Below are 23216 nucleotides of genomic sequence, written 5' to 3'. Positions count from 1 at the left end.
AATAATTACCTGTAACGGAACACGGATTTCCTGCACACGTGATGCAAATAGACTCAAGCTAACAGCCAATTCCATGCCTTTTCTTTCTTCACCACCAATAGCAGCTTCATCATGAAAATCACCCCGTGTCCACTCCACAAGTGGATCCCAAACAAAAACTTCTAATAACATCAAAAGTATGTCTTTGTTCTTCCTTAGAACACCAATAACAGTCTCACAGTTTGCTCTGAAGCTACCCTCTATTCCAGTCAGCCCTAAAGCTGCTTCAATCATTTGCGTAAGACGGAAGGGAACAATCTCTGGAATCTTTAGTCTTTGTCCCTTATCAAAACACACATTGTAATCAATATGTACAATATCCCCACTACAAAAATCTATAAGAATGTTATCTAAATGTCTGTCGCCTAATCCCAGAACATGACCAACCATACTCATTGCGGCAACGCTCCCAGAATACCTGCAGATTGATAATAAAATGAAAAAACCAGCAACAACAACAACAACACTAATAATAATAATAAACTAACTGTGCAATGTGTCGTTTGCATATCATAAACTTTTGCCTCTAAGCAAATGCTCGTATCTTATACCAGGCAAAAGTTTGGGCGTAGATGCAAATAGAATAGTCAACAAACAGAACTTTGTATTGGGCACCGGATGAAAATAAGATCATCATGCTAACTAAGTTACCTCCACAAAGAATTAAGGAACAAATGTATGGGATAAGTTTTTAAGCAATGAAAATTTGTGAGCCTTCAAAGTGAAAATTGAAGTAGACTTGTGTCTAAAAGCAGTTCTAAGCCCAAAGATATGACGTGGTAAAAACAAGGCAAAATAAATAAAGTCTAGATCCATATTTCTGGGAAGGAATTTAATTATGCATGATATAACCCTAAAATGCACCAATAAAGGCTTAAATGTTCCTTGAATGTACCTCTTCATTTTTGAGCTGAAGGCCTTATAACCTTCACTAGCACACCATAACTCTTGGTAAAGAAGATGCTTAGGCACCTCCTTCATGAGATCAATAAGTACTTTGCATTTGACTTCATGAGGCCAATCCCTTCGAGAAATCACTCTCTTAATTCCTTTCTCTTTAAGTGCAGGTATGATCTTCCCATAAAACATATCACTTGGACGGGGAACAGGTGGAGGGGCTGAAGATTTTGTACTTGTAGTGCCTACTGAAGAAAACTGTGCTAGATGAAGACGGGTTTGCCAAGACTTAAATACACTATAAATGCTTACTACATTATCCACCCACTGGATAAGGCCTGCCCGACCACTGATTGGAGTCACAGAATAATAACGAATGCCAAGAGAGTTGCTACATGTAGAAGAAGAAGAAAGCAGAAAACCGTTTATAGCCTGTAGCAATTGCATAATTCTAGCATCAAGGCGCAAATCTTCACGTCCTTTAAGGAGATATGTGTACTTCTGACCATCCGAACCAAGTATACCAAGTTTTTTAGGCTTAGTCTTTGTGGATAAGATAGTGACCTGTTTATGGAAAGAAGCAATTGTGACAACCCCTTGGAGATCAGTTGCTTTGTCAGAGTCGGGTACTTTCATTTGCTTCTCAAGACCTGGCATCGGAACATCTGAAGATGATAACAGAGCCAAATGTGGTGCAACATCTTGTAATGAAATTGAAGACTTCCTCTGGTAAGAAGCCAAGGATGCAGCAATACTATCAAAAGGTCGCCAAACATCTCCTAGAGCAGCAGAAGATGCTGGAGGAGTCTTAAAGGATACAGTAGCTGATTTCAGTTGTTCTTTATACTCTTCCTGGAACCAAGCTTCATGAGGAGTCTCAGGTTTTCGAGAAGTTGAAGCTAAACGACGTTCCAGAGCCACAACTATTGGAGCCATCATTGCAGAATAACGAGCAGAATTTATCTTGTTCTTCTCATTCTGACTAAGTGTGATATTTTCTGCAATTCTTGCAGCCTCCTCTTTCAGCACATTTATTCGCCTCATTACATCTACAACAAAATATAGTCAGTCTCATTTCTATTCATCAACAATAAATCCTAACTCTGCAATAAAAAGAAACTCTCAAATGCATCCCCCCAAGTAGTTTTTTAAGAAATAATCATTAGTTCTTCAACGCGATACAATGAAAAAATATCCCATGATCAATAGAAGAGTTTGAAAACAAGGAAAGCAACCTGTGTGAAGATCCTGAAGAGTACTGAGCCATAATTCCTCCCAAAGAACAGTAACATTTCCAAGTTCATTTATCATCAGCTGAACATCCTGAACCAAATGCGGGTAAAGTTCTTTCTGCATTGAAACAAAAAAATAGTTAATCATTGTTTGTACCAATACACTACTTTGACCAAGCAAAAGCTAACAAAAGGTCAGTAACAATAACAGTAATTCAAGCATTAGTCAAACTAATGAGTATCTATCGAGATACCAATTAAACTGAACCATATTATTATCTATTTGTCATTCCAGATTCCAATTTCAGACTAATAAGTATATTATGATAAATATGCTGACTCACTTATAACTCCAGTGTAACCCTTTTGAGGACAATAATGCAAAATTGAGACAAGATGGTGCTGATAGGTTGCTACTAGGTTCTAAGCACCTATTATGGGATGCAAACGTCAACACTGATAGAACCACGACAATGCTGAAGATATGAGAAAATGCTAAATCACCATGCACATCACTTCAAACCAAAATGTTAACTCACTTAATTGTTTCTTCTAAATCTATTTACTGAAAAAAAGAATAATCATCTCCAGTTCAATGGACAGATTCAATACCCACATAAAGAACAGGGGACCTATATTTGGGGCTTTCATGTTACAGCACAATTTGGGGTAAAAATTGCCAATAACCACCTCTTCCAAAAGCTTAAGCAGTTAGGTTAAGGTTCATGATTGGTATGATAGCTCTACATTCAACAGAAAACCAATGACTACTTATCCAAAAACTTCTAAAATATATACACGACACCAAAACTATTATAAATCATTTAGCACTTTGAAAATATTATTTAACTACACATCATGGTTTTAAAATACAAACCAGCAGGACAGCTCAGACTAGTTAAACCATCACCTTCTGAGAAGAAGATTGAAGAGAGTATTTGCTGTAAAATATATATAAATAAGATACACAATGCAGACAGAACTTTCCACATTACCAGACAACCAAGCACATGATGAAGCTCTTCTGAAGACTTCTCTCTATAAGCATTAACATCAACTAGTGTTGGGTACACTATAGAACAGGGAGATTGCTTGGCCAACATGATCAGTAAGCCTTCCAGATGCTTACGAACCACTTGTTCAGGATGAGAACTTAGACGTGCAAACAGCTGAGGGGTAACTTCCTACAAAAGAAACTTCCAGTTAAAATTTCGCCAGACTGTCCCCCCTTAAAAAATGAAAGAAGAGAATGTAAAAACCCAAGATCTAGCATGCAACCTGCCATGGCAACAAAGGAACAACAGAAAGAGCAGATTCAAGAGTATCTTTCAATTCCACACCGTAATTGAGAAGTATATGCAATATAAACAATGTAGCCCTCAGGGTGTAGCTGCCATTTTTTTCCTTCAAAGCCACATAATCTGAACCAGGCATTTGACAATGGCGAACATGAGAAGATGAGTAGGAAAGAAATTGTATGTAACCATGAGCTGCATGTCCAAACAGTGACACTCTCCTCCTCCTCAAAGACCACCAAATATCAACAAAACCATCCAATGCGGATATTATGTCAGATTGTCCCAGCCCAAGATTTGCATGTAACAAACAAATCCTCAATTGGGAAGATACCATGGCTGAAAGACGTTCACCACCAGAGTTTTCTGTACCTGGTGCCCCTGCAGCAGTTTCAATAATATTCACCAAGTGCCGAACCAATGTCGTCAGAGGATTGCCATTACTTGAGTGCACCGCAGATAAATCGAACCACAAGCTTCCCTCTTCCAGTTCTTCTATGAAACCTTTCATATCACTATTGTCATGAAAAAGACACACAACCAACGACTTAACTCTTTGCACCTCATCCTTAGTCAACTTGAATCTCTCAGGTGAAATTTCTGGAACAAGTATCGGAGAAAATACACATGAGCGGAGGGTAGTTTCATTTTGAACAAGGAGTGAGTCCCTGGCTTGCTTAAAGCACCAAGAAGCATATGAAATCCATGACTTGCCCATGGTGGGGCAAATCTGAGTAGACAATTTTGTTGCTGTACCTACAATTTCCTCAGTAATAAGACTCAATTTCTGTTTACAGTTTATATTTTCTTCATTGCCATCTCTGCCAGGTGGAGCTGATTCAGCCATATCAAAATCTGCTGGCACTTTAAGAACAATACTCTCTGGACTCCAATCTGAATAATCCCGCTTCAACCAATCTGCAAGTTTCAAGCATGCTTTGGCCTTCAGAGTTCTCTCATCAGCATCAGATATTCTGGATGCAGAAGAAACCATGGAAGGACGCAAAAATGACCAAAGGTTTGAGAAAGCATCATCAAACTTGTTTTCAGCATACAGAAGTAAAATGCTCTCGTACTGCAAATTTAAGATGAGGTTGTTGTACCTCTCCTCTGTACAATTAGATGCATGATCTTTGAGATAATTGTTCAAACGGTTTGCTAACAATAGGTTTCTTTGCTTACGAGCTAAATTCAGCAAATTCATGCAGAATTTTAGAGTAACTGAAGAAGTTGGAGAAATGGTTTGATGAACTCGAAGCACTTTCAGCCATGGATTACAATCTTGACGGATTTTACTGATAGAAAATGGTACTGGGTGAAGTGAATTTAACATTGACTGAAGTTGCTTGCCCTTCTCATGGGTTGATTTAAGCTTGCATTCCTCTTCAAGAAGGGTAATGCAGTGCAACTGAATAGCAAAAGGTGCTGCTTCAGCTAACCCATCAAGTGGCAGAACAGAAAGTGGTTCCTCCAACATTGACCTCGCCTTCTGCAAATCATGCAGTACCTTATCAGTTTTTCCCTCCTTCTGGAAAAGCAATGATTGTAGAAGCATCTGCTCACTTCGTTGCAAGGCTATTTTTGGATCAAGGGTAAGCTCACTATTACTTTTAGGTGTCAAATCAAGGCAAGACCATGCAGCCTGATTATCACCCTCGTCAAAATGTGCTAATGCATGAATTGCATTAACTTCATTGCCTGCCATTGTCAAAGCACCAGAATAACTTTTACCGGCATGCTTTGCACGAAGCAGTTGCAGCTCTAATAGCCAGGTTTCAAGAGATTTCCAATCAGATATAGCTGTATAACTCTCGATTATACGTGCAATAACAAACTGTATACCATCAGAATCCAGAGAACTGAGTAACTCTTCAGTTTGTAGCAAGTGGGTAAAGTGCGCAGCAGCATTTTCATACTCGCCTCTTGCCTGGAATACAAGCCCACGTATCCACGAAAGGGGTGCAACAGGTCCACACTCATTGAAGGACTGGTTTTCATCCCCAAGTAAGGAGGAGAACGTAATCAAAACCCATTTTTGTAGTCCAATCAAAGAATCTGGTTCAGAACTCTTACAAAGAGCTAGTGAAATATGTCTAACAACTTTTAAGACATCTCCTTTATATCTAGCTCTAGCATTGTGGAGGTTGTCGTTTACCTGAGTCCTTGATTTTTCCTTCAAAGCTGACACAAAAAGATTCTTGAGCTCCTGCAAACGCAGTGTACAATATTGAATAACAGCATCATTACAATGTAGAGCCAATCCAGCATTCATCATCGGTTCACATATACGGGTAAACCAATCCTCACATACTTTTTTGTTTGCTCGAAAGAACAAAGAACTTTGACGGGTAGCAGGTGGTAAAATGACAGACCCCTCATATGCATTATATACATTTTTCTTTAGAGACTCGACAAAATCCAACAGTAACCTCATTGGTAACAAGTGAGCACCAGAAGACCCTATCATACTTAAGTTCCCATCATTTTGCTCATTATCAAGTTGTAAAAGGTGTGCAACGTCCAAAAGCATGCGCTCCAATGCAGCAAATGTTTGGGTAGGCCCACCAAGGTTAGTCCGAAGACGTGTGGCAATACAGTACCGAGCTGCTTCTTGTACAGCCCACCAGGCACCAGCTAAATTATTGACAGAACATATTTTTTCAAGTATGTCTTCATCCACTGGTACATCCAACCACTGAGAGCTAGCACCGAAATTTCCTGTTTCTTCAGGCTGACTTAAAATAACATCCTTTGAACTCCGGCAACTATGAATAAGCCGCTGGATCCAAGAAGAAAGAGGTACCTTCCATCTTTGTGAAATGTAACTTAAGATTGACACAAGTTGTTGGGAGTGCAACTGTAGTGGCAGCTGCTTCAGTGCAAATAATTGTTTCCAGTGCATCTTAGAACAGTTGCCAAACCCAAGGTCAACTGACCTAAATCTCCCGTGATTGTAGAGACCACATGTATATATAGTAGAAGGCAAAACATGGGCAAGTAGCTTCAGATATGCATCCCGTATCTCAATAGCTGGATCACCGAGTTTCTCCAGTATCACTTCAGCTACAGGATAAAAACATACAGGATGTAAAAGCTTTGCTTGCATAAACATCTCCAATGTTATTGCCACGTGTGATCTTACTTCTGGTTCCCTCTCAAATGCACAACCTAAAAGTGAGGAAACTAAATTCACTATTGCACCAGCATGTCCACATGCTTCACAGATGAAACCTTTTGCACTTGAAATCTTATTGACGGCCATAACATTCTCACAGAACTTTTGCACCCAATCTAGAACTACTAATTTAATTGCCAGAGGAGATGAAACATGAAGAGCTTTTATAATCATCATGCTATACTTATCTAAATGCTCAATTATAACAGCTGAAAACCCATCACTGAAATGATCTTCATTCTTTTTGGTCAAAAAGTCAACTCCAGCTTTGTCAGAATTCTGTTCTCTTAGGGAGCACTTGACTAAGAATTCAACTGAAGTTAGCCTCTCCAATGTCTTGAAAACAGTGACTTGCAACTCCATGAAGGCCTGAATAGGTAATTCAGAAGGATTCAGTTTTTTTGTAATAAAGGACACTAGCTTTTCTGACCTCTTGAGACTCAAGTTATCAATTTCTGTTTGGACTATTAAATTGTTTTCCCCACCGAAGGAAACACACGATGACAGAACTTTCAAATCAAACTTGATTAACGCAAATAATTCATGTTTAGAAAATATTTCAGGAGCTAAGACATAATTGAACTGGTCTGCATGTCCGGTGTTTTTTCCTATCATACTCTTCAACAACTCTAGTTCTTCAATCAATGAGGTGACTGCTTCATCGACAATTTCTTTATTCCCATGTTGAAGCAAGAACACATAAGTAGCAGCAGCACTTCCGGTTACTAAATGATTTGGATGCAATCTCAGCTGAGAAATTGAAGTATCAAACTGCAACAACTTCCGCACAGATGAAGGAAGCAGACCAAGCTTTTGCAATGATAACAATTGAAGATTAGTTTTCAAAACCCCATGAATTTGAAAAGACGTAACCTTCTTAAATCCTGCCCGTTGACCGGTTGCATCAAATTCCAAGCTTTGAAATAAGATATCAACTGCACGAGGATAAAAACTCGAAAAGCGTTCACACAATATTTCTGCTAAAAGAGTCAAACACTTCCAAGAATCTTCAATCCATTCTGACCATCCAAACTTCTGCCCAATCATAGACAAACACATCAGCAAGCGAGGCAGCAATGCGCTAAGAGGTTCTACTATCTGTTCAAGCATATTCATCTCAAGCAAGCCAGAAGCAGTAGACTGCAGAATTGTCGAAAAGCAAGAGAGCAAAGCAAGTAGCCTCCGAAACTGTGGTGGGGTTCCAGGACTTCCATCCGGAAGCAAGGCCTCCATGTCCCCTAAGAACTTCGTCAACAACCTCAACGACATAGCCAAACTACCAACCCAATGCTTCTGAAATTGCAAGAAGCTATCCATGATAACACGGCGATCCGATTCAGCTAGGTCAGGCACTAAAGCCCACCCAAGCAGCAGGTCAACAATATCGGTAAAATGAGGCTGAAAGCATCTAATAAACTTCAACGATATCAAAGTAATAACAGCTAGAAGCCTATGCAACAAAGTCAAGGAGGTTCTCTCGTCTTCGATGAGCACTTGACACGCTTTGAGAATAGACAAAGCATACCTCTCAGTTCCAACAACATCACCAACATTGAGAAATTCACGCAAACCTTCCAGTGCTAACTCCTTAGTGCCGTCAACGGCAGTTACATTGTTCAATAACGGCAATGCCCAACCAATAAAACGGTCAACTAGGGTTCCGAGTAAAACACTGTTCTGTCTAGCGTTAGAGGTAACGGGAACTGAAGAAACAACCGCACAGAGAGCACCATATGCAGTAACCGCAAGTTGACGCACTTCATATGATCTGTTACAAATGAAATTGAGATTGAAATTAGGGTGAAATGAGATTGAGATTGAAATTAGGGTGAAATGAGATTTGAAATAGAACTTACTTGTCAGAGAGGAGCTGGGAGAAGCCTTGGGCGAGGAAGGCGGCGGAGTGAGTGATGAGGAGAGAGTTGTGAGGGTGGAGGATGGCGCGGTGGAGGGAAGTGATGGCGGAGATGCGAGAGGTAGGGTCGTTGGTGGAAGAGGTGGTGGTGGTGGCGGTGGTGGTGGTGGAAGAGGAGGAGGAGATATCATCTTTGGGGAGAGCGGCGGAGAGAAGCGCTGCTAGCTGTTGTTGGTGGTGGTGGAGACCTTGCATCGTTGTGGTTGTTGTCAACAACGACGAGCACTCTGTAACTTACTTCTCATCTCTCTTGCTGCTTTCACTTCCATCCTCTCTCTCACTATGCCAATCAAAATAATACAATACATACTTTAACTCATCATTTTTAAATAATCTATATCACACTAATGAATATTGGATTCACTTAATCTAATATTAACAATTAGATATCTTGATGATTAGTATGGAAAAAAAATTATGTAAGTGGATCTTCACTCTCAACATTAATTCCTATAGATATAATCATCTACATAAGTTGAATAGTATCATAACAATATATTATATGAGAAAATGATGTATACATTAATGGTATATGAGTTTTATATACTGTTATTATATCATTCACAATTGATATTTAATTATTGTTGACTTTTCATAAAAATAGTCCAAATAAATAGTGAATGATGTATTCATGAGTATATATAAATCTTTATATTAACGATATATAAATTTTAATTTCTATTTATATATCCATGAAGAGATATAATCATGGTTGTGTTTTACTAATAAGTATAAGGAGATGTTACATTTCAAAAAGATTAAAATGTTAGTGGTTTAATTTATGGATTTGACAATGGTAGTATCTAAAAAATAGTGTTATTTTTTGATATATTGTATAGTTTAAAATGAGTTTTTCTGATATGATATGCAGATTAAGTTATTCAAAACCGATAAATTTATAGTTTATTCATTTGCAAGAATAAACGTGTCTTCTCCATTTCCTAATACATATTTATATAAAACTGATAAATACTATAGATATTTAATAAAAAATAATTTTTACATAATAAAAACAATGTGTTCATTGACTTTATATTGAATGTATCAAGGTGGTTCAAGCAGGAAACAATGTTTTTGAAGCGCTCTATCTATGGAGTGTTGACAAAATCTTAAATTCCTTAATCCTTACTGTGCAAGTTGATTTATTGACCAAATATGTGCCTGCACATGAGGAACGACTTAATTGAGTTATTGAAAAGAGTGTAATATTGATGCATGTAATCAATTATGTGCATCATTCACCCTTCATTTGAATTATTTTTTCTTCTGAAAAGTCAAATATAATTAGAAATGAATGGTAGATAATGAAGTGATAGTATAAAAAATTCTTACACTATTAATGTATACATCTTTTTTCTAAATTGAAAAAGTATAACTTGCCCTAGCTCATTTGTTTTGTTGTAAGGTTGTTGATTTTTATTTCAATTTTTTTAATGGTAATTATGCACTACATACAGCACTAGCATACTTCAAAAAATTGTTTATGGGTGTTTCCACTTGAGATTTAAAAAAAAAGTTAATGCTCCAATTCGGGCTTCTTTTTCACATAGAATTAAGAACAATGTTTATTATCCATCTAAATATATAATCGTTTGCTTAAATAATTCTAAGTTTTCATGGTTTTTATTATTTGATTAGTGTCTTAGTGTCAGCACTTGAGGTAATTAGTTTGACATAAAGGTAAGTGCTTTGTGATACGAAGATGAGTAAGACTTTATATATCTAATTCTCTACATTTATTATGATACTAAGTGCTCTATATATCAATCTCTTTCATTCAATAGAAAAAATGTATACACTGACAGTGTATGTATTTTATATACTGTCATTGATTTTTTATTATTGTTGACTTTTCAGAAAAAATAATCTAAATGAACGGCAGATGATAAAATGCATGTATATAAATCTTTACATTATTAATGTATACATTTTACAAATGAAATGCTTACTTTCACCTAATAATGGATATGTGTGTTAAGGTTTTGCAAGAGATAAAAAATGACACTTAACATATGAAAATAATTTTATCTATGCGCACAGTTAAATAAGATCAAACACAAATACAACATCTGTAATAAAGTCTATGAATTTTGATAAACTATAAACTTGTTTCTTAGCCCATACAAGAGTAGATGGAGTAACCAGTAATATATATATATAGTTCCTTTTTATTGCATATCCTTTTATATTGCATATTTGTCTCTCATCTTGAGTTGTACATCTGTTATCTCACACTTAATATCATTTTATCTGTCATAATCTTATAATTGGTCATGAAATTACTTAAAAATTAATTTTAATTTAAATATATTTTTTTCCAACTAATCACAAAGTCGTAATACTAAGTGTGAGACAATAGATGTGCACATCTCACCTCCGTCAAGCTTCTTTCATGCAAGGCTTATTGATTGCATGTTGGTGAGTTTAGTCATTCTCAATACATGTTGAGTCAACATCTTTTGCATAAAAAAGCAATTGGATTCAATGATATGATGATTTATTATTCACTAGCTAAAGAACCATATAAAATGAATTATAAGGAGACAATGTTTCCATTATAAATCATTCTTAGTTAAATTGTGTGTGTATGATCTCCACTATGTATATGTGAATGTGACATATATATATATATATATATATATATATATATTGTCTTACAAGTTGTTTCACTGTATGTCCAGTTATGATTGATTAAAAAAATAATTAATTATTAATTTTTTAACTTAAATATATTTTTTCAACCAATCAACGATACAAGTTGCGGTATAATTTGTGGTACAACAGATGTGCTTCCATTAGTTGCACAACTAAGTTTAAATTTCTTCAATTAGGCACTGAAGAAACTTTTTAACATATTATTTTTCTGTATTATACATTTCTTCTTCCTTTACCAAACTTCTTTGATTGGTGTTTTAATGTGGTTGTTATGCAATAACACTTACTAATAAATCTCATATCTACAAAGAAAATGGACAATTGATACCTCAAATGGTATATAATAGAATAAAAATAATAATTCAAGTTTCATATGAGGAGGTCAAACTAATATAAGAGACTTTAGTTTGCAAATATGAAGTTCTAACAGCACTAGGTAGCACATTCTACTTTGAACTGAAACACTAATTGTGTGTTTTTTAATAAAATAAATCAAACATTGCTAGTTATTTTTATTATACAATAAATTAAAGAATATTTACATGGAAGAGAAAAAGAGCAAACTATTTGAAAACGAAAAATAAATTAACTAGATAATGTTGAGGGTAATTTCTATATATAAACTCTTGTATTTTCTTCTTTCACATCTTCATTGAGAAATTATGAGAAGTTTTCTTTATCTCATTTTTTCTCTTTCTTTAAACTTTTTATTTTTCTTAATTTATCAAGAAGATTATTCTTTCATACTCATATCATTTTAACATACATGATTTTTTTAATTTAAAAATTATTAATAATTAATATGTCAATAATATAGTGTAAAAACAATGACATTTTCGGTTCATACATATTTTATATTTTCATGTTGCTTACTTTGTTATTTACTTATTTATTTATTATTATTTTGTTTGTATGAAAAGATGTTGGCCTAATTTACACCACTTCATTGGAGGATAGAATGCTAAATTTGTTGTTAATTGATAAAGGCACTTAACTTTCCATTGATAGGTTACAATAACATCGTAAGATAAACCCGTGATGGATTATCTTGTATTGGAAATAGCTGTCGAATCTTGAATAAAATTATATTGTCTCAAACTGTACCATAAATCAATGAAAATATATCATATTAATTAAAAAAAATTAAATATTCATTATGTTTTTGTTTCAATATTTGGTCTAAAACATTTAGACATAGTTTGAGATAGTAGATCTAAACCAACCTTTGTTTGTATTATTTTCTAATTCCTTCATTGGCCAATGCAGTTTTCTATTCGTCTTATTATTAAATCGTGTCCTAACTTCTAACACCTTATAATAAAACTAAACTTTTGCTTAATAAAGAATGAAAACTACAATTAAACTTTAAATAAAGGAGTCAATATGCCACTATGCCCAATCACTTGTGGTTGTAGTAATTCTAATATTATTTGTCTTTCCTAATCTTATTTAATTTTGCAATATAAAGTATGATTCTATCTGTTTTTAAGTGTGAGACCTCAACCTTTCTAATAGAGGACCACATTCCAGAATTATCAACTAATACAAAAATAATTATACTATGTACATCAATTATCCAATGTAAACAACTATTTTCTCTCGGACTATGTGACTCTCTGTCAATAAATATCATTTCACAGACTCGAATATTTGACTTTTGGCTTAATTCAATGCTTGAGAATTTAATGAAATTTTATACAATTAGATCAACATGTTTGTTTTTACGTGAATTTGATATGAATGGAGAATAGATTATTTTAATGAGGCACAAACTTATTGGACAAATTTCACTGTCCACTTGTTAGTGACACATTTTGCTTTTATGGCTCAATGCAAAAAGCCAACCACTAACGCTAGTGGTAGTTTTCTGTTTCACTATGAAAGGGAAGTTTGCATGTACTGATTGATGTTATATTTGGCTTCTTTTTTGATAGTGGAGTTTTGTATTATCATCTCAACTCTGATGAGGATTTCCAATTAGAGTGCGTATAGTTTCTAAATTCTGAACCTTTACCTTGGTGGTTACTTTTATTCCTTATGAAAGTGCTGTCCACATTTTCATCTTCTTTCAGGATATGTTACTCATAATAGACTCCTTTTTATGTTTGTGGAAATACATGTACAATGCACTCACTCAAATGCATGGACTGATAAATCATATAAAGCACTTTCTTTCTTGTAATATGCACCATCTTTGCAATGCCTTCATATATTTAAGTGAACAAATCTAGCTCAAAATCTTCTGAAGAAAAACATTGTCATGGGCACACTTGTAGGACATATAATACCGGCATTAGCACTGATCCTTCTCGGCCTATGGCATACTATAAACACCATCAAATCTTACCTTGTGAAGGGCCCTGCCAACTTCACTGTAAGATTCTGGTACCAGTTTAACACCCCTCTGTCTAGACTTAAACACTTGGAGCTTGTTTCCATTTTATCCTTCTCCGTTCTCGCGATTTTCATGCAAGTTCTAGACTTCCCTCATTTCCAATATGCTTTTAAGCTTGATAATTTTGAGCATGCAACTATGTTCATACACCTTGCTTTATTTGCTGGTTTTTCCCTCTCGGCCGAGTTGTCTGATTCACTTGACCTCTTCTCCGGGTTTGTTGGGACCCTTGTATCCTCAGTGTTTAGTCAAGAGCTCTTCTTACTCCACTTTCACTCTACAGACCATGTTGGACTTGAAGGCCATTATCACTGGTTGCTGCAACTCATAGTGCTTGTCTCACTTGTAGCAGCTGTGGCTGCAACTGCTTTCCCAAATAATTTCACTGCGGCTCTTGTTCTCGCTATTACAGTCATCTTCCAAGGTTGTTGGTTCTTAAACATGGGGTTCGCGCTGTGGTTTCCTGCATTTGTCCCTGAAGGATGTGCAATGAATTTGGCCAAGGCGAGTGGCAATGACATGCTTGGAGCAGTTACTTGTAGCTCTAAGGAGGCGGAATTTCGGGCTAGAGGATTAGCCAATTTACAATTCAGTTGGATCCTTTCTGCAATTCTGATATTTGCAGGAATTGTTTGCTTGAAACTGTCTAGAAAATGTACCATCATAGAGAGGTTGGAATACGAGAGACTTCAGGTGAAAGGTGCAGACTCAACTATGGCCGATGAAGGTTTCAAGCAGCAGGCCAAATATTCCACCACAGTTTGTTAAACAGATCACGTGCTCGCCCTTTTAAGGTCTGTTTGCGAGTTGTGTTTTGGAGAGGAAGGAAGGGAAAGAGAAAGCTTTAGAGTCATCTCACCAGTGTATTTCACAACTCTCAAGTCTCCCTTTTCCCGTGGTTCCCCTCCAAAACTTAACTCGCAAAGAGATCCTTAAAGTCCGAAGTATATACAGCAGACCTTAGATTATGAAATGCAACAAGCTATAGTATATTTTATACTAGTCCATGTTCGTGTAGATGCAGTATCCAACAATATATTGCACTTCATAACTTGTTGGGAAATCTTAAACAAAATTACCAGATATTAATGTTTGTATAGTTTTAAATTGTCTGGTGTCTAAAATTACTTGTCTTTTGGGGTAAGTTCTTGCAATATATGTAAGAAGCATGCTATCTACAGATCCTGTCCATTACTTTCAATCAATGGGACTGTTGATATCAGACTTATAAATTATGATGGATGTTTTATATGCATCAGTTTAGTTTTGTGTTGCAATGATAACCAAATAAAACTTAGAGGTCTTTCCTCCGATCTCGTGTTTCAAAATTTCGGCCTTTCTCTCCCTATATGCATACTATTTACAAGGATGAAATTCTAAAGGGGATGGAGTAACCTTTTCTGTTTCCCAAATTGAGTAAATGAAAGTATGTATACCAATAAAATTGCTAGAAGTAGCACTTGTCTGCATGCTCAATATCATAATAATAAAAATGGCAATTGAAATTGGTTTCCTATTTAGACTACAAGTTTATAGGCTTATAGTGAACTAAGGTAGTTTTCAAGTCCTCCAAAAGGACATTTTGTCCTTATCTCAGTAACATTCCACATGTGCTATAAGCCACAAAATTGTGTACAATTCTATCTCCAAATAACAATTCATACATCACACTTAATTTCTGTGCTATTTTTAATTTAAGATAAATATATGAATCAAATGAAGTTGATGAGATTCTTACTCAGCAGCCTCTTCCACCGATGCTTCCTACTGTGGAACTTCCCACCACAGTGATTGTTGCCGAAGATATCATCGCCGAGGCTGTTGCCATTGTTCTCTGAAAATTAGGAGAAAAATAGAAAGTTATAGGAGGGAAGATACTTTGTGGTGTGCAAGTTTAGATGCTGATCAAGAAGAGAAGTTGACTCCTATATGCTATTTTTGCATGCACACTTAATTCACTTATGGCTCTGCCACTCTTCTATTCTTGGCCACACTCTCTTTTTTCTTAACTTGGTAATTCATATGGTGGCACTTGTTTCCTGCTTTTGGAAACTGAATGTGTTATATGCAGTAGTGACCTATAAGCTCATCAATCATCAATAAGGATACTCTATTTCCATAAGTTGTCATTAACTTCACCCTTAAACACATGCATTTGACCCTTTTCTCTTATTTAATTCAACTCAAATACACAAACTTCAGTTTATAAAATGCCATGGATCAAGGCATTTTGAAAACAATGGTTCAAGTTCAACCACCATAAGCAACTTTCAATTGCTCTGTTTAATATTTTTGAAGTAGTATGATGAGCAATTTGCATGCATGTGAAGGTTGCTAGTTATCTTCATCAGCTAAAGTTTCACCCTTTTCTCCATTATTCAAATCTCTCACTTGAAAATTCTTTGACTTCAGCACATAAAAAGGTGGCATGCCCACAAAAATGGTAATGTACTTATTATTGCTTACATATTTATCACTTTTTTTACCTTGTGTTTCAACTTCCAAAATACATATAGAAAGAGGGTGAAATACAACATTTCCCTTGAAGATATGTACATTAAGTTATGCCTTTCAAAAAAAATTGTGAATGAATCAAGCCACAAGAAACTGAAAGCATATTTGTATGAGCATTCTGAGGCATAATTTATAGGGTATTAATAAAAATAATGGGAGAAAATAAGGAGCAAACAAGCCACTAGAAAAGAAAAATATGAAGTCAGATAGATTAAGATTTTTGTATCATAAACTGCAATAGACATGCATTGTCTTGGTTTCTGATCAACCATACTGAACAACTCTATATACAACCCATGTTACAAACAAGAAAGAAAGTAACAAAAACTACAATAACCAATTTCCACCATAGTAATCATGGCATGGTTATGGTCATAAAAACATCTAACTTCCAAGTCAAGAAATTAGGTGAATAACTAATCACGTGGAACAGAAGCATGAGCTAGTTGACCACACAGGAAAAAGACTGGTACTAGTTTCTAGCAAGTTTAACTGGGGTGAGGTGATGCTGCAAGAGAGTGTTCGTCAGTTTAGGTGGGCTCACATTTTGGTTCTGCTGCAAAGGAGGGCTCGACAAACCAACATCCTCAACGACACGAAATATAGTAACTTTGAGCACTACCTCCTTCATTCTAAGCAGCTCAAACACACAAACATCACCTTCCCCTATATTGTTCTCTAATGTAAATTCAAACCACCCTTGGCTAAACTTAGCTCTACCTCCCTTATAAAGGCACCGAACCAGCCACTGTCTCCCATCCGAGTTTTGAAGTTTAATAAATCCTGAAACTCCATTCAATTGTTTTTCTGCAAAGCATGATGGCAAATACTGCAAAACACAAAGAAGAATTTAGCATGCAAGATGAACAAAAAAATGTATTTTGTGGTAAGTCCAAGGGCTCGCCATTATGCACCCCCTATATAAATAGGAGGGTCGCAGGACAACCCGGCAGAAAGGATTATCTGGTTCAAAAGCTTTTGCTGCATTGATTGCCCGTTCTCTTTCTTCTGCTGTCACGGTTCTTTTTCTTGCAGAAGCACTTTCATAAAATCTATTGCGCATTTCTGTCTCCTCTTCATGTTCAATAGAGGGTTTCTGGCCTTCTGCATTTGCATAAATTCTATTAAACCACAAAATTGAATGCTGAGATAACCAGATCATATAGAGAAAAACTAAGTTATAAGAGCATAATATGACCTGATTTCCGCTTCTTTCTCACAGGTTTTATAACCTTTTCCTCAACAGAAGCACGTAATTTCAATTCTTCAGTAGACCTTTTAAACTCAACTTCATTAAACTGAAGACCTATATCCCTGGTAAACCGACTGTCTAGTAAACCGGCACCTCTCGATGAAAGGGTATCCTCACCCTCTCCCCAGTTTATGCTATTAAGTTTCGAGCCATTAAATAGATTCTGCAATGCTGGAGGAGTATTGCTCTTGCCAGGTTTGATATCTACTGATCCAGGAAAAACTTTGTTTTGCAAAGAACCAGAAGTAATGCGAGAAGGTGAATCGAAGAAATCAACAGAGTCTTCATCTTCCATTTCTTCAAAAAACTTGAGACAATTTATGAAGTATTTCCCTTCGGTACTAGTTTGTATGGCTGACTGATAGTTTATCTCAGAAGTAGCCAAATTAAATATATGAACATTGAAAGATGACTTTCCTTCATATGTGAACACTAACAAGTATCCAACACCAACGGAATAGCGTTGAACAAATTCTGGCCAACCATCGAGGAACCAAAACTTTTTGTCAGCATTTTTTAATCCTATGTGCCAGACAGTACCATCGGGAACAGATAGAGTAGCAGTTGCAGAAAGCTCACCCCCGTATTTCCTCAGAAAATCATCTGGAATCCTCTGCAATTTAAAAATTAAATTAGGTTACTTTCAATAGTGGGAAATGCTTTCCATCACAATGATAATGTTTTTAACTCTAAGAAGTAAAAACTCAACATTTATTAATGAAGATATTAGGCTCACTGTGGCCCATCCATCACCATTAAATGCCCACATGAAAAATAATGCAGGTATAATTCGTAGAGGACCACATCAATCAAAAAATGATAAAACCTGTTGAAGAGCCCCTCAGCGAGCGCCCTCATGGCAACTTACGAGAATCATCAAAGATTCAAAGTGCTTCATTAATGAGTCATCAAACTGAAGGCTACCCAAACAATGATCTAAAAAACATTGGTTCATTCTAAAAGTGCAAATTCTATGTTTATAGAATTTGTTTTTAAGTTTTAACTAGTTCAGGTAAACCAACATCGGAGTAATGGCACTTTTCAAACTCCATTAAATACTTGAAGGACAAATGAAGGTCAATGGCAAAATACAGAGATAGACACCTGAAAGATTCCAGTTATCACTTTTAACATAATCCCCTTGCATTGGTGTAGGTTTACTTAAAGTTCTTCCTATCTCAGTTCAAGTATCAGTGAATAGGTGCAACATGTGAAACCAGTTTCAGTAGATAGGAAACAAAAGGCATAAGTTCACTGCATGTAAGTGTTTCCTCCTTACTAGAAACAGTTGCAAAGAAATTGCTAGTGTTCAATAAAGAGATAAGATTTCTGGCAATTTTGTTGGAGGTTTTTTCAATTAGAAATATAGAGAAAATTAAAAGGCTTATATGTGTGCACACTGTTGGAAAGAGACATAAATTAGCCAACCAAAACACTGAAGAGAATAAATAAATTATAAATTCATAAAAAAAATTATAAATAAATTATAAATAAATTATAAGTTCATAAAAAAAATCTTACAAAATCAAAACTTGATGAAAGGAAAAGCAAGACCCATAAACACTAAAGATCCATTTTTTTCACTCATAAATTTCTCATAAGCCCATGCACAACTACTTCATAAAAAGGGTAAAAAAAATCAAGAACAGGAAATATTAACAAGCCCTCTTTTAATTCACTTAAATTTCTAATAAACCCAGGAACAACCACTGCAAAATTCAACACATGTAAAAAAAGGCCAAAACAAAAACTTTGAAGAATAACATAGAATTACAGAGAAAAGGGTATAAAAATATGTACCATTTGATTGGCTTGGAGAGTGGAGGGTAGAACAAGCTTGAAGAAAGAAGGGTGCGGCATTTTCTGAGTGTTTATGAAACCAAAAAAATCGAAGCTTCAAATCATTTGATCCTCTTTTTTGTTCACCCTTTGATTCAAAGTTGAGAACTTTGTAGTGTAGCTATTGGAATTTCTTCACCTTACAAATCTACTTCACTACCTTCTCTGTCTTTTACTCAAACAATGTTTTTTTTAAAACCTTAAAATAAACAAACAAAAAAACTCAACTAATCCTAAACCTTATTAGAACCTAACGAGTCAAGGACTCAGTGAGTCACAGTCTTGCTAAAAGTATTTGGAGTTTAGACATTGGAGGAAAGTGAGTGAGTTGTACACTTTAGTGGCACTTTTCATCTTCAGTCCCTATGTTTTTCCTTAATTCTAGTTTTGGACTTCAACAATAGAGGTAACAAATAAAGGCCAAGGACACTTCCATTTATATCCTTAAACCCTATAAAAGAAAAACGACAATTCATAAAGAGAAGGCATTATTTCCATATCCTTCCTTTTTTATGTACCAAAAAATAGACCCTTTATTTTTTACATTATTAATTATTAATAAAATCTTTAATATTTTTTTAGTAATATATAAACGTTTTCTCAAATGACAAGGAATTACCACAATGCGTTGGTCTAGTAGGCTAAGGCCACACGAGATCCTTAAAATGACTAAAAGGTTCAGAGTTCAATTCCTATAAGTGATACTTGTGCGGATGAACCAAAAAGATTAGTTTCTTATATAAAGGAACCCTTAGTAGTACCAAACAAATGATAAGAAATTGTTTTATTTCTTTTCTTTTCCAATGTACCAAAAAAATGATAAGGAATTAGCTTTCCTATGTATAACAAAATACAAGGAATTAATAAATTTGCTATCAAGAGAAAGAGTTCTTCATGATGTCAAGGTTCCACCATGATATGTATATGAAAATTATTTTATTTTAAAAGCAAAAATTACTTGAATAATGTTATAAGAATTAATTTTAGTCTCTCCCCAAGACATGTAATTATGTTGATTCTATACCAAGGAAGATTGATATGTAGACATATGTGGTATGAAAAAACATATAGGTATAGAAGATATTTCACAACACTAGAAAGCAATAACTAGTCACTCTAGATTGAGTTTGGTATCACACTATCACCTTAAAATAAAGATGAACAATTTAAAGATTAGTTCTTCATACAAAATTTCAAGTATGTATCATATTTAAGGCCATTTTTATGAGTACACTGAACTCAACCTTAAAATAACTCTTCAAGCTGTATAACAATTTCGAATGAGACATCTCATGTTGCCCCATTAGCCTTAAACCACTAGATCCTTTGTAACAAGTTCGCCGTGCCGCAAAGTTAACTAGAATCTTGTGAGTTTTCAGGCTCAATTATAACATTGAAGCCGAATTCAGTTCCGGGTTTGAAAGATTTTTTGAGTTGTTCTGCTGTTTGAGTAGTGCTTATCTTCCTGTCCTTCACATCCAAGTTTTCCTGGTATTGGGTCATGGAATGTGGAAATAAGTTTATATCTATGACAGCAACATATGAAATGGTATAAACTACTTACCTTTTCTGCATAATCAGCCATGGTAGAATTCAGTATTTCTTGTATTACAAACTTCGTGACACGTTCTTCCCCAAGCATCTGTACAAGGAAGTCTTTTGGGATCTGCATGGATTTCCTAACCATGTTATATTCAAGAAAACTACAGCATATGTGATGATGGTATATCGAAGTTTCGTTGCATTCATCGATATTAAAAGATTACTCGTTAGTCCTTTCTGGAGTCTGGAGAAGGACAATTGATAGAAAAAATGAATCATCCAAGTTTTATCAACCCCATATATTTTAATTATATATGTCATCGAACAAAATCATATTTTTATTATACTGATGCCAATAACAATATTACAGAAGAATGAGTGAATAATTTATAGATTTTAAAAGAAGATACTAGATAATAATTCACCAAACATGAAAGCTTGATTTGAAAGCACGCACCTTCGATGATTTTCCTGCAGCAGTCGCACATCACAGGCGCAATGTAATATGGTTAAAATTCATGAACTGTAAGTTCTTGTGCTGCTAAAATAATAACTGAACTATGATGAACAGGAGAATAGATCACATGTAAAATCACAGCTATGGCAATAAACAAGTACAAAATTTATGGGCAGCGACTCTCGATGTAATTGTGAAGAGTAAAATGGAAATCTGATTTCCTTTCTTTTCTCCTTAGTCTCAGCATTGGGTTGCATGTGTGGTGCCAGAGACAGATGACAACAATAGAGGAGAGGGTAGAAGGCAGAGAACTCTCAGAAGGTGGATTTCTCACTGAAAAAATGGGCTTACCTTGGTAAAGCACTCAAGCCAAAACCAAGATCAAGACCACCTATGCCAAGGATATTGCAGGAGCCATTTCACAATCCTTTTTCGATCAAGAAAATATGAGATGCAAATAAAAAAGGGTCCACTATTAAGACAAACTTTGGGAAACCAGAGATGATAATTTGGGCATGAAAGCTAAAGACGTACTACTAATCGATGGACATGTCAAGTTACAGTGTTAATATATTTTGCAGCTTCTTACCTCCTTTTCGCATGCGGAATCCAGGAACAGGTGGAGCAGTACGACCCAATTTTACAAGCATCTTGTCAAATATCTTTCGTGTTTGATCACCGGTCAAGTCTACTCTTAGCTGCCATTTATGCCACAAGATAGTATAACAACATCAAGCCCAAAAACAGCAGGATACAAGAAAATGAAAGCATCAAATTACTCTACCACAAAAGAAAGCATTGTGGAGTAACTTATTATAGCACAATTGGGTTAGAATACTACACAATGAAAGGGGGAGGGAAAAGTGAAAAAGAAAAGGCTAGTTGTAGTATATAGTCTGGCCTCATTTTGTTGATTATATGTCTGGTCACATTTTGTGTATATATGAAGCTGCATATTGCATAATAAGTCATAGTGTGTGGATAACAATCAATTCAGATGTGTAAAGCAACATTAACTTCACCATTGAACTGTTTGTTTAAACAAAACACTACTAAAGGTTCAAGTCTATCCTAGTTCTTAAAGGCTTCAAATTGATAAAGTTTATTAGTAAAATTAATAATTCTCCAGTATATCAAGTAGAAGAGTTTATATAATCCTCTGCGGGAAAATATGGTTTTTTTCTACACAAATATTGATCATTCTACTCGATACGAGAAGGCAAAGATGGTTATGTCCAGAAAGACATGAGACATAAGAAAAATTCAACAGAAATATAAAAACACTGAAGATATAATTTAAGATAGAGTATGGCAACATGAAATTTAAAAAATTCAGTTTTTGCTGCGGCCTCACTTGTGTCTTATTTTCATCTCCGGATTCTGCAACTATTTTAGCATCTGTTATGGTGACTGAATCATCCTTGGAATCAGTAATTGATGCTTCTAAACCTACAAAACAAAGCAAGAACATAATACTAGTTAAGCACTTAACTTAATTATAACCCATTTTCTTTACTTAGAATAAAAACTCCACTATATATTTCAAATCCAGCAATGAAAAAAGGGTTAAAAAAATCACCTGAGTTAATAGCTGAAATTGGCTTATTGAGGGATCTGAGTGTGAGAGTTGTCCTAGTTGGATTATAGAGAATATATGAACTAGAAGGAAATAACATGAAAGTAAAATAAATGAAACATGCAGATAGTGTATGAGTATAAAAAAATGAAGAGTTAGTAATAGTAACAATAATGGTGAGCAGATAAGGAAAAAGTAGTAAGTAAAAGAAAGAAGTGAAGTAGTAATTTGTGTACCTCATGATGGAGAGGTTGAGAGAAAAAATGGTGTGGGGTTTTGCATTTGGATTGAGAAGAAAATGAGTAGTTCTAGTAACTGGGAAAGTTGTGAAGGAAGAAGCAAGTCCATGTGTAATGGAACTGGAGTTGGAGGACATGTTCATGTTCATGTTCATGTTAATGTTCATGTTCATGTTCATGTTAATGTTGGTGTT

General features: G+C 35.3%; 4 protein-coding genes and 1 long non-coding RNA gene across 11 annotated transcripts in view; 2 read left to right on the top strand and 3 right to left on the bottom strand.

Moving 5' to 3' along the window:
* Window positions 1–8863, bottom strand: part of LOC109355443 (serine/threonine-protein kinase SMG1-like) — a 16109-nt gene extending 7246 nt beyond the window's left edge. Inside the window, exons 1-6 of the mRNA XM_019598610.1 lie at window positions 8495–8863; window positions 3447–8406; window positions 3164–3352; window positions 2172–2286; window positions 935–1985; window positions 10–457 (exon numbers count right to left, since the gene is read on the bottom strand). Of these exons, the coding sequence (XP_019454155.1) occupies window positions 10–457; window positions 935–1985; window positions 2172–2286; window positions 3164–3352; window positions 3447–8406; window positions 8495–8748 (7017 nt within the window). The 5' untranslated portion in view covers window positions 8749–8863. The remainder of the gene's footprint in view (window positions 1–9; window positions 458–934; window positions 1986–2171; window positions 2287–3163; window positions 3353–3446; window positions 8407–8494) is intronic.
* Window positions 7255–23216, bottom strand: LOC109355447. Of its 4 annotated transcripts, XM_019598619.1 has the most exons (8): window positions 23020–23216; window positions 22787–22866; window positions 22562–22656; window positions 21797–21905; window positions 21208–21221; window positions 20773–20874; window positions 20542–20696; window positions 7255–7267 (listed from the first exon to the last, which is right to left on the bottom strand). In XM_019598619.1, the coding sequence occupies exons 1-7, from the start codon at window positions 23199–23201 to the stop codon at window positions 20562–20564; spliced, it is 717 nt and encodes a 238-aa protein (XP_019454164.1). In that variant the 5' UTR covers window positions 23202–23216; the 3' UTR covers window positions 7255–7267; window positions 20542–20561. The 4 variants fall into 4 exon arrangements, with proteins under 4 accessions (XP_019454164.1, XP_019454163.1, XP_019454165.1 ...); XM_019598618.1 differs by lacking the exon at window positions 7255–7267 and having other exon boundaries at window positions 20306–20696; XM_019598620.1 differs by lacking the exon at window positions 7255–7267 and having other exon boundaries at window positions 20435–20696; window positions 22787–22868; window positions 23025–23216.
* On the top strand, window positions 13345–14910 carry LOC109355446 (transmembrane protein 45B). 3 transcript variants are annotated; one of them, XM_019598616.1, is made up of 2 exons: window positions 13345–14371; window positions 14536–14910. In XM_019598616.1, exon 1 carries the CDS (start codon window positions 13469–13471, stop codon window positions 14369–14371), a length of 903 nt encoding a protein of 300 aa, XP_019454161.1. In that variant the 5' UTR covers window positions 13345–13468; the 3' UTR covers window positions 14536–14910. The 3 variants fall into 3 exon arrangements, with proteins under 3 accessions (XP_019454161.1, XP_019454162.1, XP_019454160.1); XM_019598617.1 differs by having other exon boundaries at window positions 13345–14375; window positions 14748–14910; XM_019598615.1 differs by having other exon boundaries at window positions 13347–14401; window positions 14545–14910.
* LOC109355445 (B3 domain-containing transcription factor VRN1-like) lies at window positions 16302–19577 on the bottom strand. 2 transcript variants are annotated; one of them, XM_019598613.1, is made up of 5 exons: window positions 19300–19577; window positions 19170–19263; window positions 17316–17982; window positions 17022–17221; window positions 16302–16946 (listed from the first exon to the last, which is right to left on the bottom strand). In XM_019598613.1, the coding sequence occupies exons 2-5, from the start codon at window positions 19227–19229 to the stop codon at window positions 16590–16592; spliced, it is 1284 nt and encodes a 427-aa protein (XP_019454158.1). In that variant the 5' UTR covers window positions 19230–19263; window positions 19300–19577; the 3' UTR covers window positions 16302–16589. The 2 variants fall into 2 exon arrangements, with proteins under 2 accessions (XP_019454158.1, XP_019454157.1); XM_019598612.1 differs by having other exon boundaries at window positions 19170–19573.
* Window positions 21206–21665, top strand: LOC109355448. The gene is made up of 2 exons (XR_002108662.1): window positions 21206–21466; window positions 21529–21665. It is a non-coding gene; the product is annotated as an uncharacterized LOC109355448 (long non-coding RNA).

The sequence above is a fragment of the Lupinus angustifolius genome, chromosome LG08, assembly GCF_001865875.1.
Source record: "Lupinus angustifolius cultivar Tanjil chromosome LG08, LupAngTanjil_v1.0, whole genome shotgun sequence".
NCBI lineage: Eukaryota > Viridiplantae > Streptophyta > Magnoliopsida > Fabales > Fabaceae > Lupinus > Lupinus angustifolius.
This window is presented reverse-complemented; position numbering and strand designations above follow the sequence as displayed.